Source organism: Cebidichthys violaceus, unplaced genomic scaffold, assembly GCF_023349555.1.
Source record: "Cebidichthys violaceus isolate CVI_PGR_0920_01 unplaced genomic scaffold, fCebVio1.0.p SCAF_19, whole genome shotgun sequence".
NCBI lineage: Eukaryota > Metazoa > Chordata > Actinopteri > Perciformes > Stichaeidae > Cebidichthys > Cebidichthys violaceus.
The window spans coordinates 545001-558662 of NW_027176361.1; the positions used below are offsets into that span (position 1 = coordinate 545001).

A 13662-nucleotide genomic window follows, 5' to 3' on the forward strand; every position below is an offset into this window, starting at 1 on the left:
CAGGTAGGGGGGGTGGAGGGGGTGTGGCCAGCTGGCTGCCATGTTGTTGATGATGATGCTGCTGCTGCTGCTGCTGCTGCTGGTGGTGGTGGTGGTTGTTGTCGCGGGCAGCCATCTCTGCCATCCTGCGCTCCATCTGCTCCAGTCGCTCCAGGATGGACATCCTGAACTGATTATCTGCACACAGAAATCACACAGAGAGCTGTTTACGACAGTTAACGACAGTTTACGACAGATTAATGCTGTTTACGACGGTTTATGACAGATTAGTGTTGGTTACGACAGTTAACAACAGTTTACGACAGATTAGTGCTGTTTACGACGGTTTACGACAGTTTACAACAGATTAATGCTGTTCACGACAGATTAGTGCCGTTTACGACGGTTAACGACAGTTTAGTGCTGTTTACGACAGTTAACGACAGTTTACGACAGATTAATGCTGTTTACGACAGATTAGTGCTGTTTACGACAGTTAACGACAGTTTACGACAGATTAATGCTGTTTACGACAGATTAGTGCTGTTTACGACGGTTTACGACAGTTTACAACAGATTAATGCTGTTCACGACAGATTAGTGCTGTTTACGACGGTTTACGACAGTTTAGTGCTGTTTACGACAGTTAACGACAGTTTACGACAGATTAGTGCTGTTTACGACAGTTAACGACAGTTTACGACAGATTAATGCTGTTTACGACAGATTAGTGTTGTTTACGACAGTTAACAGTTTACGACAGATTAGTGCTGTTTACGACAGTTTAGTGCTGTTTACGACGGTTTACAACAGTTTAGTGCTGTTTACGACAGTATAGTGCTGTTTACGACAGTATAGTGCTGTTTACGACAGTTTAGTGCTGTTTACGACAGTATAGTGCTGTTTACGACGGTTTACGACAGTATAGTGCTGTTTACGACAGATTAGTGCTGTTTGCAACGGTTTACGACAGTATAGTGCTGTTTACCACGGTTAACAACAGTTTAGTGCTGTTTACAACAGTTTAGGGCTGTATACGACAGTTTACGACAGTTAACAACAGTTTACATCAGTTTAGTGCTGTTTACGACAGTTAACGACAGTTTAAGGCTGTTTACGACAGTTAACGACGGTATAGTGCTGTTTACGACAGTTAACGACAGTTTAAGGCTGTTTACGACAGTTAACGACGGTATAGTGCTGTTAACGACAGTTAACGACAGTTTACATCAGCTAACAACAGTTTAGTGCTGTTTACGACAGTTAACAACAGTTTAGGGCTGTTTACGACAGTTTACGTCAGCTAACAACAGTTTACGTCAGCTAACAACAGTTTAGGGCTGTTTACAACAGTTTACGTCAGTTAACGACAGTTTACGTCAGTTAACAACAGTTTAGGGCTGTTTACGACAGTTTACGTCAGTTAACAACAGTTTACGTCAGTTAACGACAGTTTACGTCAGCTAACAACAGTTTAGTGCTGTTTACGACAGTTTACGTCAGTTAACGACAGTTTACGTCAGCTAACAACAGTTTAGGGCTGTTTAAGACAGTTTACGTCAGTTAACGACAGTTTACGTCAGCTAACAACAGTTTAGTGCTGTTTACAACAGTTAACAACAGTTTAGGGCTGTTTACGACAGTTTACGTCAGTATAGGGCTGTTTACGACAGTTAACGACAGTTTAAGGCTGTTTACGATAGTTTACGTCAATTAACAACAGTTTAGTGCTGTTTACGATAGTTTATGTCAATTAACAACAGTTTAGGGCTGTTTACGACAGTTAACGACAGTTTACGTCAGCTAACGTCAGTTTAAGGCTGTTTACAATAGTTTACGTCAGTTAACGACAGTTTAAGGCTGTTTACGACAATTAACGGCGGTTTACGGCTAAGGGCTACTTTCGAGTCCCGAAAATAGTTGTACACAAAGGTGAGAAGTTTAAAAAAACTCTACAGAGAAACAGCAACGGACAAAGATCTATTTTGCTAACTAAAACTGTGAAACACTAGCTGCATAAAAAACAGGGTGATAATACCACAGATTGTCTGGCTTTATTTCCGTACTAACTACTGTGGTACTGTGTGTGTGTGTGTGTGTGTGTGTGTGTGTGTGTGTGTGTGTGTGTGTGTGTGTGTGTGTGTGTGTGTGTGTGTGTGTCGACAGCTCTAACCAGGAGGCACATGTTAAACTCCTCTCTTAAATAACGGTTTTAAGAGAGGCTATTTAACACACACACACACACACACACACACACACACAGTCTCAAATGGAAACTATCTCTACTGACTTCAATCGTTCTGCCGCCTGGCTGTGTGTGTGTGTGTGTGTGTGTGTGTGTGTGTGTGTGTGTGTGTGTGTGTGTGTGTGTGTGTGCGTGTGTGTGTAGGAAATAAAAGCAGACTCCCTAATATAGCCTCACACACACGCACACACACACACACTATCATATCCTACGTTATATTACATATATATAGATATATACACATTATATCCCATAATACACTCAATGATAACATGTCACGTGACACGTCTGTATGACATCATCGATCAATAAAGGTTCTTAATCCATATCACGAGTGTAACAGTGAAAGACAACCATAAATGTAACAGCTAACACACACACACACACATTATTATGAATATGTCCGGTTACCGTGGTTACCAAGCGGCTGCGTAACCATGACAACCCCTACGGAGACACACAGAGAGTCTGGTCCTACCGTCCATCTTCTGTCTGTGTGTGTGCGTGTCACAGTGAGGAGCATTGTGGGTACGCTGTGATGTCACAGCATTAGTTCACACACAGACACACACACACACACACACACACACACACACACACACACACACACACACAGGATCAACAAGTTAAAGAGAGAGCAGTGTGTGCTCGGTCGTCCTGTGCAGACGGTGTCCAAACACAGCAGCAAGGCATGCTGGGTAATCCACAGTGAGGGAGGGAGGGAGGGGGCTCTCTCACATTCCTGCCCCCCCACCCACCAGAGTCCATGAGAAACAGAGAGAAGAAGAAGAAATGACATAAAGAGGAAGTGAGGGGGGTCTGAACCCAAACCTGGTCTGGGTCCAGAGGGGGACCTGGTCTGGGTTCAGTCATAAATAGCAGCTGATGTGTTTCCAGTGGAAAACAGCTCCACCACATCAATCACTGAGAGACAGACAGCTGGGATAAAGAGGATCACACACACACACACACACACACACACACACACACACACACACACACACACACACACACACACACATACACACACACACAGAGTTTCCACTGATCTGAGATCAGATCTTGTCCGGCTTAAAGTCAAAGCACCCCCCCATCATGACATCACACAACAGCTGTTTGATTAAACCTCACAGATTACATTCACAAAAAAATAACTACACTTCCCACAATGCCGTGCAGGACGTCAACACAACGATGATGTTATGTTGAGTGTCGATGGGGCTGCTACATTGTTAGCATATAGCTTAGCATAGATTGAACCAGACTCCATTCAGAGTCGTTAGCTTGAGCCTCACCGTCCAATGAGAGCCAGTCGAGCTGAGAGCTCGGCAGAGAGCTGGCGTTCCTCGCTCGGTACTCAAACAGAACCGAGGACGACACGGAACCTCCAGACTCTAGAACCTGAAGACACACCAGACCGGCCTCGTGGGCTGAGAGAGACAGGAGACCATCAACATGTTAGAGGGACACACCAAAAATACAGTGTGTGTGTGTGTGTGTGTGTGTGTGTGTGTGTGTGTGTGTGTGTGTGTGTGTGTGTGTGTACCAGGACAGTAGCAGCGTAGTACTCCAGGTTGGATGAGCGAAGCGGGGACCGTGCTCTGATCAAACACACATGAGTATCGACCCAACAGCTCACTCCACGGTCCTGTGATCAATACCTTCACACCTCCCTACACACACACACACACACACACACACACACACACACACACACACACACACACACACACACACACACACACACACACACACACACACACACACACTCTCTGTGACTCTGGCACCCCCTTGTGGACAAACAGATGAATGTGGTGGAAATTAAAGTATTTCCTTGTGAGAGATCTAAAAAGTATCTTAAGCTTTCTGTCTTTTAAGGATTTATTACAGGATTAGATATAGAAAAAATATAAAAGAATAGTGAACAGATTAATTAACAGATTAATCAAACAGAGTCATAGATTACGATACAGCTGTGTAGCAGAGAGCGTTCCTTCACCCATGGTAGAACAAAGGAAGACTCTGCCTTCTCTCTAAGAAGGCCCTTCTTAAATGTCTGAGCGGAGTATCACCCTCCTCAGCAGAAACTACTATCAATCAAAGTCCAGCTGTCCAGCTCCATGCGGCCGAGGGATGTTTACATAAATCAGGTGACCATCTGTTCTCTATAAGGCCCTATCACATGGAAGTTGCCCCCCTTTGTTCCCATGAGCCTGTTTATCCAAAGGCCAAAGTTCAAACTAGATAGAAAACACATGATCAACGAATCCAAGTAAGAAATAATCATTAGAAGTCACATGAAAATAATTTTCACCCGACAACGAAGACCTCATTCAGACACAAAATGGGTTTTCTGTCTCTATTGACTATTGCTAACAACTAGTAGATAAGAGTTAACAGATAACAGATAACAGATAACAGCTAATAGCTAACAGCTAGTAGATAACAGCTAATAGCTAATAGATGACAGCTAACAGATAACAGCTAACAGATAACAGCTAGTAGATAACAGCTAACAGATAACAGCTAACAGCTAATAGATGACAGCTAATAGATAACAGCTAATAGCTAACAGCTAACATAACAGCTAGCAGATAACAGATAACAGCTAACAGCTAATAGATAACAGCTAATAGCTAATAGATAACAGCTAACAGCTAACAGCTAACAGATAACTGCTAACAGCTAACTGCTAATAGCTAACAACTAATAGCTAACTGCTAACAGCTAACAGCTAATAGATAACAGCGAACTGCCAACAGCTACTAGCTAACAGCTAACTGCTAACAGCTAACAGGAAACAGCTCACCTCTGGGTACGACCACTCTGGGGAGAAGTCTGTGATGGAGGAGAGGCGAGTGGAGGTGGAGGAGGGCAGTGGGTGAGGGAAGGGGAGGAAGGAGGAGGAGGGGGAGGGTTGGGGGGGCACCATGTAGCGGACCCCCGCCGGGAACACGGCTGGGTTTAGTGCGGCGGGGGGGTGAGCCGCCACAGGATTGGCCTCCTCGGTGATGAGGTCAGAGATGAGGTCGAAAGAGATGTCAAGCTCCTCCCTTTCTCCCCCTCCTCGCTCGCATGGCTCCACCCCTTCCTCCTCCAGGTGCGTGTCCATGCGGGCGTCCTCCGGGTCGTCCTTCACCTGACAGGGGGGCGTCGCCGGGTGAGCGGCGGTATCCATGGCGATGGCAGGAGCGGAAGCGGAGCTAACGGGCCGACTCAGATAGGACACGCAATCGTAGGGCGGGACCAGGACCAACGGCTGCGTCTGATTGGCCGACCAACCGGGTTGGCCCGACGAGTCCTGGCAGACCAAGAGCAGGGAAGCAGCGCTGCTTCCTGTCTGTTGACGTGGTGACGAGCAGGAGGAGGAGCAGGAGCAGGAGGAGGCGTGGCTTGTCTGAAGAACACAGAAGTAAAAACCACAGTGAAAAAAAAAGAGCGGATGAATAGTGAAGAAATTAGTTCCTCCAAGTCTCACCTGGAGGAGAGCCAGCTTAGTGGGAGGAGCCTCGCCTTCATCATCATCATCATCATCTCTCCTGTCCTTCACCTCCTCCTCCTCTCTCACAGGATCCTCCTCCTCCTCTCTCACAGGCTCCTCCGCCTGCCTCCCCCCTTGTGAGTCCCCAAGAGCTCCCAGCTCCAGGCAGAGGGGGAGCAGGGGCGGAGTCACAGAGGAGGTGGGAGACAGGGAGAGGGCGGGGGGGAGGGAGGACGAGGGGGGGGAGGAAGAGGAGGAGGAGAGGGAGGAGAGAGAGGAGGGAGGGGAGACAGAGGAGGGAGGGGTGGAGGTGGGGGAGAGAGAGAGAGCTAGAGACGGGGGAGAGAGGGGGGAGGAGGAGGAGAGAACAGGTGAGGGGGAGGAGGAGGAGGGAGGAGGGGGGCCGCCGTATGTCTGACCCTGTTTGGGGGAGTTGAGGAAGGAGTCAGGGTCGAAAGTTGGGTGAGGCGGGGGATGAGGGGGGGAGGAAGCGGGGGAGGTAAGGGAGGTGGCAGGAGGAGGAGGGGGGGAACGGAGGGAAGAGGAGGAGGGGGTGACGAGCAGGCCTCCGATGACGGGGGAGGGGAGGAGGGTGAGGGAGAGAGTGGTTACGGGAGGGGGGGGGAGTGAGGGGGGAGCGGGTGAGGAGGAGGAGGGAGGGGGAGGGGAGGGGGGCCCTTTGGCAGTGGCAGGGGCCAGAGCGGGGGAGAGCAGTAACTGGCCAGAGCAGTTGAGTGAATGCCCCGCCTCCCCTCCGCCTCTGGTTCCGCCTCCTCCTGGGAGGGTGGTGGTGGTTGTTGCCATGACGATCACAGCGTTCTGGGGCAACGCAACCGTCGTCAGGTTGCCGCAGCGGTCGCCGTAGAAGCCGTTGCCGTGGTTACCCACGGTGATGGTAGCTCTGTGAGGCTGAGGGGGGGGCGAGGCCGAGCTGTAGAATAAACAACATAGTTTATGTGTGTGTGTGTGTGTATATATACACATATATAATATAAATATACACATACATACACACACACACACACACACACACACACACACTGGTGGTCACTTGCAGCTCTGCAGCTATAGAACTCTCCCCATAGACTATGATAAAAGAGACTTACGTGGACGAGGGGCAGGGAGAAGAGACGGGGCTACTCTGAGCCTGGAGGGGGGTCGGTTTGGTTCCTCCTCCTCCTCCTCCTCCTCCTCCTCCTGCCTCCCCCCCCTCACAGGACAGAGGGGAGGGGGAGGGTCTGCAGGAGGAGGGGGGCAGTTTGGGGGAGATGATGCGATGCTTGGTGCTGTTACAGCGGTGGGGAATGTTCACTCCTGAAGAGACTGTACCGAGACACAGTGATGTCACAGTGTGATGTCACAGTGTGATGTCACAGTGTGATGTCAGAGTGTGATGTCACAGTGTGATGTCACAGTGTGATGTCACAGAGTGACGTCACAGGGTGATGTCACAGGGTGATGTCACAGTGTGATGTCACAGTGTGATGTCAGAGTGTGACGTCACAGAGTGACGTCACAGGGTGATGTCACAGGGTGATGTCACAGGGTGATGTCAGAGTGTGATGTCACAGGGTGACGTGACAGGGTGACGTGACAGGGTGACGTGACAGGGTGATGTCAGAGTGTGATGTCAGAGTGTGACGTCACAGGGTGATGTCACAGCGATGCGTTACCTTGGCCGGTGTTACAGAGGCAGGTGTGTGTACGAGGCTGTGGTTTAGTCCTTTGTCGGTCCAGAATGTGTTGAACCAGATCCTCAATACTGAAGTCACCTGATCCCACAGAGCACTTTATACTGTGGACTGAGAGAAGATGTACTACATGTTAGTACTACTACATGTTAGTACTACAGAGACTACGTGTTAATACTACAGATACTACATGGTAATACTACAGAGTACACATATACTGCATGTTAACACCACAGAGTACCACACAGTACACAGATACTATGAGGTAGTATTTCATTAGTACTTGTACATGATACGTACACATGGGCCTCAGCTGGTTCAGCAGCTCGTCTCGGCTCCACCTCAGACTGTCGTGGCGGTCGGTCACCGCACACAACAGAGGACTGCATTTCCCAGAATCCTCTAGGGACGGCACGTTCAGGTAGTGGACCAGCACGATGTCTGGGTTCTGTTCAACAAACATATTGATTATCGATCGAGCGGCAACTCCGTTCACAGTCTGTTGATGTGTAACGTGTGTGTTGACCTGCAGCAGCCAGTAGCAACGTCTGTGGAATGTTGGCACGATGGAGGAATGGACGTAGCAACCGTACAGGCACTGCAACACAACAGAGACAGCAACCGGCAACTTTAGTACAGGCACTGCAACACAACAGAGACAGCAACCGGCAACTTTAGTACAGGCACTGCAACACAACAGAGACAGCAACCGACAAATTTAGTACAGGCACCAAAACCAGGACAGAGACAGCAACCGGCAACTTTAGTATAGGCACTGCAACACAACAAAGACAGCAACCAGCAACTTTAGTACAGGCACTGCAACACAACAGAGACAGCAACCGGCAACTTTAGTACAGGCACTGCAACACAACGGAGACAGCAACCGGCAACTTTAGTACAGGCACTGCAACACAACAGAGACAGCAACCGACAACTTCAGTACAGGCACCAAAACCAAGACAGAGACAGCAACCGGCAACTTTAGTATAGGCACTGCAACACAACAAAGACAGCAACCGGCAACTTTAGCACAGGCACTGCAAATACAACAGAGACAGCAACCGGTAACTTTAGTACAGGCACTGCAACACAACAGAGACAGCAACCGGCAACTTTAGTACAGGCACTGCAACACAACAGAGACAGCAACCGGCAACTTTAGTACAGGCACTGAAACCAGGTTACTAGCTAACGTTTACGTTACTAGCTCTGCCCCTGTTGGTTAGCCGTTAACGGTGCTGCTAACGTTACTAGCTCTGCCCCTGTTGGTTAGCCGTTAGCGGTGCTGCTAACGTTACTAGCTCTGCCCCTGTTGGTTAGCCGTTAACGGTGCTGCTAACGTTACTAGCTCTGCCCCTGTTGGTTAGCCGTTAGCGGTGCTGCTAACGTTACTAACTCTGCCCCTGTTGGTTAGCCGTTAGCGGTGCTGCTAACGTTACTAGCTCTGCCCCTGTTGGTTAGCCGTTAGCAGTGCTGCTAACGTTACTAGCTCTAAACCCTGACTGGTTGTAACACCGTGTACTGACCTCCATGCCCTGGACCTTGAGCTTCATGTGGTCCTCTCTCGTGGTCTTCCCATCCTTCCTCTTCTTCCAGCAGTACCCGTCCTTCCTGTACTTCACCTTCTTCCTGTTGTACAGGACGATGCTGCCGTTCTTCGGCCTGAAACACAAACAAACAAACATCAGATGTTTTCCAGATGTGAAGCGGCTCAGTGTGGTCCAGGTTTTGGTGAGTCTGCATGGAGGACCTGGTCTTCAGGGAGCAGGAGAGCCACTCGTCATGTCTCTCAAAGGATATCAGGTAGGAAGCGATCTCCTGCAGAGACAGAGACACGTTTACATGTTAGTGCACACTTATTTTGAAATTCAGGCTAAATACGATGCTAACGTGCTAACGAACTCTCACCTCGTTGGTGTTCCAGCGCAGCCTGTCTCCAGGCAGACTGGACAAACGAGGAAGACACTCGAGGAGCTTGTTAGGGAGGAAGACTTTCCTCTGTCCTTTGTTCTCTACACACACACACACACACACACACACACACATAGAGACAGACACACACACACACACACACACACACACACACATAGAGACAGAGACACACACACACACACACACACACACACACACACAGACATACACACCAGCACAGAGAGAAACACACACACACACACACACACACACACACACACACACACAGAGACATAGACACACATAGATAGAGATAGAGACAGAGACAGAGACACACACACACACACACACACACACAGAGAGACAGGGACACACACACACACACACACACACAGAGACAGAGACACAAACACACACAGAGAGACAGAGACACACACAGACACACACACACACACACACACACACACACACACACACACACATAGAGACAGAGACACACACATTAAATTAATATATTGATGAAATCACTGCTTCGTATAGAGTAGTGATGATGATGATGATGATGACATCACCTCTGAGGTGGACACACACAGAATAGGAGTCTCTGTGCTGATCTACAGGTGTGTGTGTGTGTGTGTGTGTGTGTGTGTGTGTGTGTGTGTGTGTGTACGTTCAGCTGACGTCACACAGACTGACCTGTCTCCGTGGAAACCATTTCCTTGTTGCTCATGGTGACGGGTCCATGCAGGACGATCCTCACACAACACACCGCCTCCCACAATGCACCTCTGTAAACACACACACACACACACACACACAGCTGAAATCCAACCTTCAATAGCTCCTCGTTGCCTAGCAACAGCTGAATTTGCACCCACTGTGTGTGTGTGTGTGTGTGTGTGTGTGTGTGTGTGTGTGTGTGTGTGACAGATCTACACACCTGACTTGCACCAAAACACGTAATAATTAACATTAATAACAGTAAACAGTGTTGACAGATGGCTGTATTCCTCACACACACACACACTCGTTCCCCGGAGGCCCGGCTCACACCACGGTCTTTCCTGGCTTCTGAGGCCGCCTCCCGGAGCTCCTCTTCCAGCTGTAGGAGCTCAGCTCCTCCGCTAAGCTAAAGCTAACGCTGTCAGTTTGTCATCATGTCAGAACGTGACGACACGTTTCATCACGTCAGTAGCTTCCTGTTTACGGATCGTTATTATTCTTACAGTGACGTAACCAGAATAAGAAACATTAACAAACTTATGAATAAATAACGTTTTGGCTGTTTGCTGCTCAGCTAGCCGGCTATGCTAACGGTGATTAAACGAGCTCGTAAAGCCAAGCAGCAGGGCTCTACATCCGGGTTAAAAATGAGCTTAACCCGGGTCAGCCATGGGACACTAACATCTGGAGATGTTAACTAGAATAACACGGTTTAAATGACGCATGACACGAGCCAACAGGATGCGTTTAGAGGGAAAATACAGCCTCTTAAAAGCTCCTTTACCTTCCGCCTTCAACACGGTGGCCATCTTCTTTCTGTGACGTCACTGCGTAGCTGTGTGTGTGTGTGTGTGTGTGTGTGTGTGTGGGGGGGGGGGGGGGGGGGGGGGGGGGATAATAACTCTACTGTATTAATTACTTTATTATATTATAAAAATAATCTTTATGTGACATTATGTAACACACTTCCACTGCTTTCAGTTTCACACTCTGGTCGTGAAAACGTTAATTTAATGAGTTGAATGAACTCACACAAGTTCATTCAACTCATATAATATAATAACATAAAATATTCAGATTAAAAGGAGGAGCGGAGGTTTATAAATGCAGAAGAAGAAGACTGGTAAACATGATGTAAGTTAAGTAAAATACTGGGCTAACAGTTTCCCTCTGCTTCCAGCCTTTGTGCTAAGCTAGGCTAACAGTTTCCCTCTGCTTCCAGTCTTTGTGCTAAGCTAGGCTAACAGTTTCCCTCTGCTTCCAGTCTTTGTGCTAAGCTAGGCTAACAGTTTCCCTCTGCTTCCAGTCTTTGTGCTAAGCTAGGCTAACAGTTTCCCTCTGCTTCCAGTCTTTATGCTAAGCTAGCCTAACAGTGTCCCTGTGCTTGCAGTCTTTGTGCTAAGCTAGGCTAACAGTTGAATAGAAATGTTTTCATTCGATCAGAGAGGCGAGTAGAGAAAAATATCTGCTTTATTTTGTAGAAAAGCGGAGCGTTGATGTCCAGCTGGAGGCTCAGCGGAGCGCTGCACCTTTAAAAACCGGCGGTTCGAGTCCTCACACGTCCACGGTGCTCTAGAGTCACACTGAAGCTTTTCAAAAACATATGAAAAAGAAGCAGACGGCTGCTGTTTGCTCAATGAAACCCATCACTTCCTGTGCATACTTCACAATAAAAGCCCACAGGCGGGGAGGACTTTTACTGTGAAGTACCTCAGAGGAAGAGGCTCAGTGGAGCTCAGAGACAAACAGCTGGAGGACAAGAACTACCAAGAGTCATCAATAACTGATATCTGATCATCTTCATCTTCATCGGGACGAAGAGTAGAAAACACACGGGGAGGTTACAGCAGGAAGAAACGCCAGTGTGTGTGTGTGTGTGTGTGTGTGTGTGTGTGTGTGTGTGTGTGTGTGTGTGTGTGTGTGTGTGTGTGTGTGTGGTCATGATGGCGTCCCCCCCACCACGTGCCAGGCTCAGGCTCCTCCGGAGGTCTCAGGTCATCACATGCCCTGTCTGATGCTCTGGATGATCTGGAAGATGGCTGTAAGACAGATAGACAGACACAGACAGACAGAGAGACAGACAGACACAGACAGACAGAGAGACAGACAGGTGAGTAAAAAACCTCTTTAAATATTTCAATAAACTACTGTGAACATACTACAAACATGAAATGTTGATTGAACTTCTGTTAACGTCTGTCTGTCTGTCTGTGTCTGTCTGTCTCTCTGTCTGTCCGTCTCTCACCTGATCCACAAACCACGAAGACGAACAGAGCGAGCAGCCACGGACCCACCGGAGACTTCTCCTCATTCACAGGCCTCTGGAACACATCATCAAATATTATATTAATATATATTAATATAATAATAGTGTTATAATATTAATAATATAATAATGATATATATAATAATATTAATGTATTAATAGTGTTATTCTTCGTCACTGCTCCTCTCCTCACGGACTCCGGTCACTGTTCGGTGTATTTAACGGTTTTAAACGGTGTTAAAGTAAACACGGTGACCCATGAAGTGCATCACGTGATACTGAACCGGGCCGGTAGACGCCTCGTCTTTAACTCGGTACACGTTTAATTCACATCCACGACTTCTTGACAATGTTCTGTACCGGTCAGCACGAGGCGCCTCCGCCCACTGCCGCGTTTACACCGGCACGAGACGAGGACGGGGTCCAGAGAAGAGTGTGTGTGTGTGTGTGTGTGTGTGTGTGTGTGTGTGTGTGTGTGTGTGTGTGTGCGTGTGCGTGTGAGCCGAACTACAGAGGACGGGGTCCAGAGAAGACACGACGTGAGGAACACCTTCACAGTGAGCAGCTCTGTGAGAGCGTGAGCAACTCATTCATGGTTCTGAGTCTGGTTCTGCCCCTTCATCCATGTTAGCCGGTCAACAGACTCCATGCACATGTAATATACATGTATATGTGTGTGTGTGTGTGTGTGTGTGTGTAATATCTGACTGATGTCACGTTTAAATACGACGGTAGCTTGACGTTATGAGAAAGAGGGGCTCACTGGTGTAGCTGCTAATGCTAATGCTAGCTCTATGCTAGGAGCTGAGCTGGTTCAACGACTCGTATTTTACCTTCGAATCTAAACTAAAGCGGGAATGTTCTGCACTTTACACACTAAATACAAATATAAATATATGTTTAATAAACGCGACCATGGTGCAGCTGTACGGGGGATCAGTAAGAGAACATGTTAGCCGTTAGCCGTTAGCCGTTAGCCTGGCTGTCAGTACCGATGTCTTCTGGACGTGTCCCCGCTGTGTGATGGTCTTGCTGTGCCGCTCGTTCGCCACCTTCATCCGCTGCACCGCCGACATGTTTCGGGTCTGGACCGAGAGGACGGAGAGAGCCGGGACACGAGCGGGAACGACCGGAAGGAGGAGGAGGAGGAGCGGTGCCGGTGAAGAAGAGGTCCCGCTGAACGGTGGATCTCTGACCGGTGGTTTGTGTCCGTGTTGTCGGTCCGAATGAAATGCTAATGCTAGTTAGCTAACTGAACGGAGCTAGCTAGTGTGAAGCGACTCACCTCGTCACGTGACACGGGACAGTCAGCCCTCTAGTGGCGGGAAGAAAAATAAATAAATGATATACCATATATATATAT

At 48.3% G+C, this 13662-nt stretch overlaps 2 protein-coding genes across 3 annotated transcripts in view; both read right to left on the reverse strand.

The window, feature by feature from the left end:
* camta2 (calmodulin binding transcription activator 2) overlaps positions 1–10857 on the reverse strand; it is a 20121-nt gene extending 9264 nt beyond the window's left edge. For both annotated transcript variants that reach the window (XM_068713034.1, XM_068713033.1), the window contains exons 1-14: positions 10818–10857; positions 10007–10098; positions 9308–9411; positions 9150–9217; positions 8926–9061; positions 7923–7994; positions 7697–7844; positions 7379–7507; positions 6812–7028; positions 5703–6636; positions 5034–5621; positions 3771–3897; positions 3520–3654; positions 1–177 (exon numbers count right to left, since the gene is read on the reverse strand). The exon at positions 1–177 is cut by the window's left edge and continues 14 nt beyond it. In XM_068713034.1, coding sequence (XP_068569135.1) covers positions 1–177; positions 3520–3654; positions 3771–3897; positions 5034–5621; positions 5703–6636; positions 6812–7028; positions 7379–7507; positions 7697–7844; positions 7923–7994; positions 8926–9061; positions 9150–9217; positions 9308–9411; positions 10007–10040 — 2869 coding nt within the window. In that variant the 5' untranslated portion in view covers positions 10041–10098; positions 10818–10857. The remainder of the gene's footprint in view (positions 178–3519; positions 3655–3770; positions 3898–5033; positions 5622–5702; positions 6637–6811; positions 7029–7378; positions 7508–7696; positions 7845–7922; positions 7995–8925; positions 9062–9149; positions 9218–9307; positions 9412–10006; positions 10099–10817) is intronic.
* A 628-nt stretch (positions 10858–11485) lies between these two features.
* Positions 11486–13551, reverse strand: zgc:85858 (uncharacterized protein LOC405879 homolog). Its single transcript, XM_068713821.1, has 3 exons — positions 13292–13551; positions 12279–12354; positions 11486–12072 (listed from the first exon to the last, which is right to left on the reverse strand). Exons 1-3 carry the CDS (start codon positions 13373–13375, stop codon positions 12032–12034), a joined length of 201 nt encoding a protein of 66 aa, XP_068569922.1. The 5' UTR covers positions 13376–13551; the 3' UTR covers positions 11486–12031.
* Between the last annotated feature and the right edge of the window lie 111 nt (positions 13552–13662).

Bases quoted from the DNA above. Each gene is read 5' to 3' on its own strand.
- zgc:85858 (XM_068713821.1), bottom strand. From the start codon at position 13,375: ATGTCGGCGGTGCAGCGGATGAAGGTGGCGAACGAGCGGCACAGCAAG. The intron at 12,355-13,291 runs GTACTGACAGCC...GATGTGTTCCAG, and splicing joins GACACGTCCAGAAGACATCG to AGGCCTGTGAATGAGGAGAA. The intron at 12,073-12,278 runs GTGAGAGACGGA...TCTGTCTTACAG, and splicing joins CTTCGTGGTTTGTGGATCAG to CCATCTTCCAGATCATCCAG.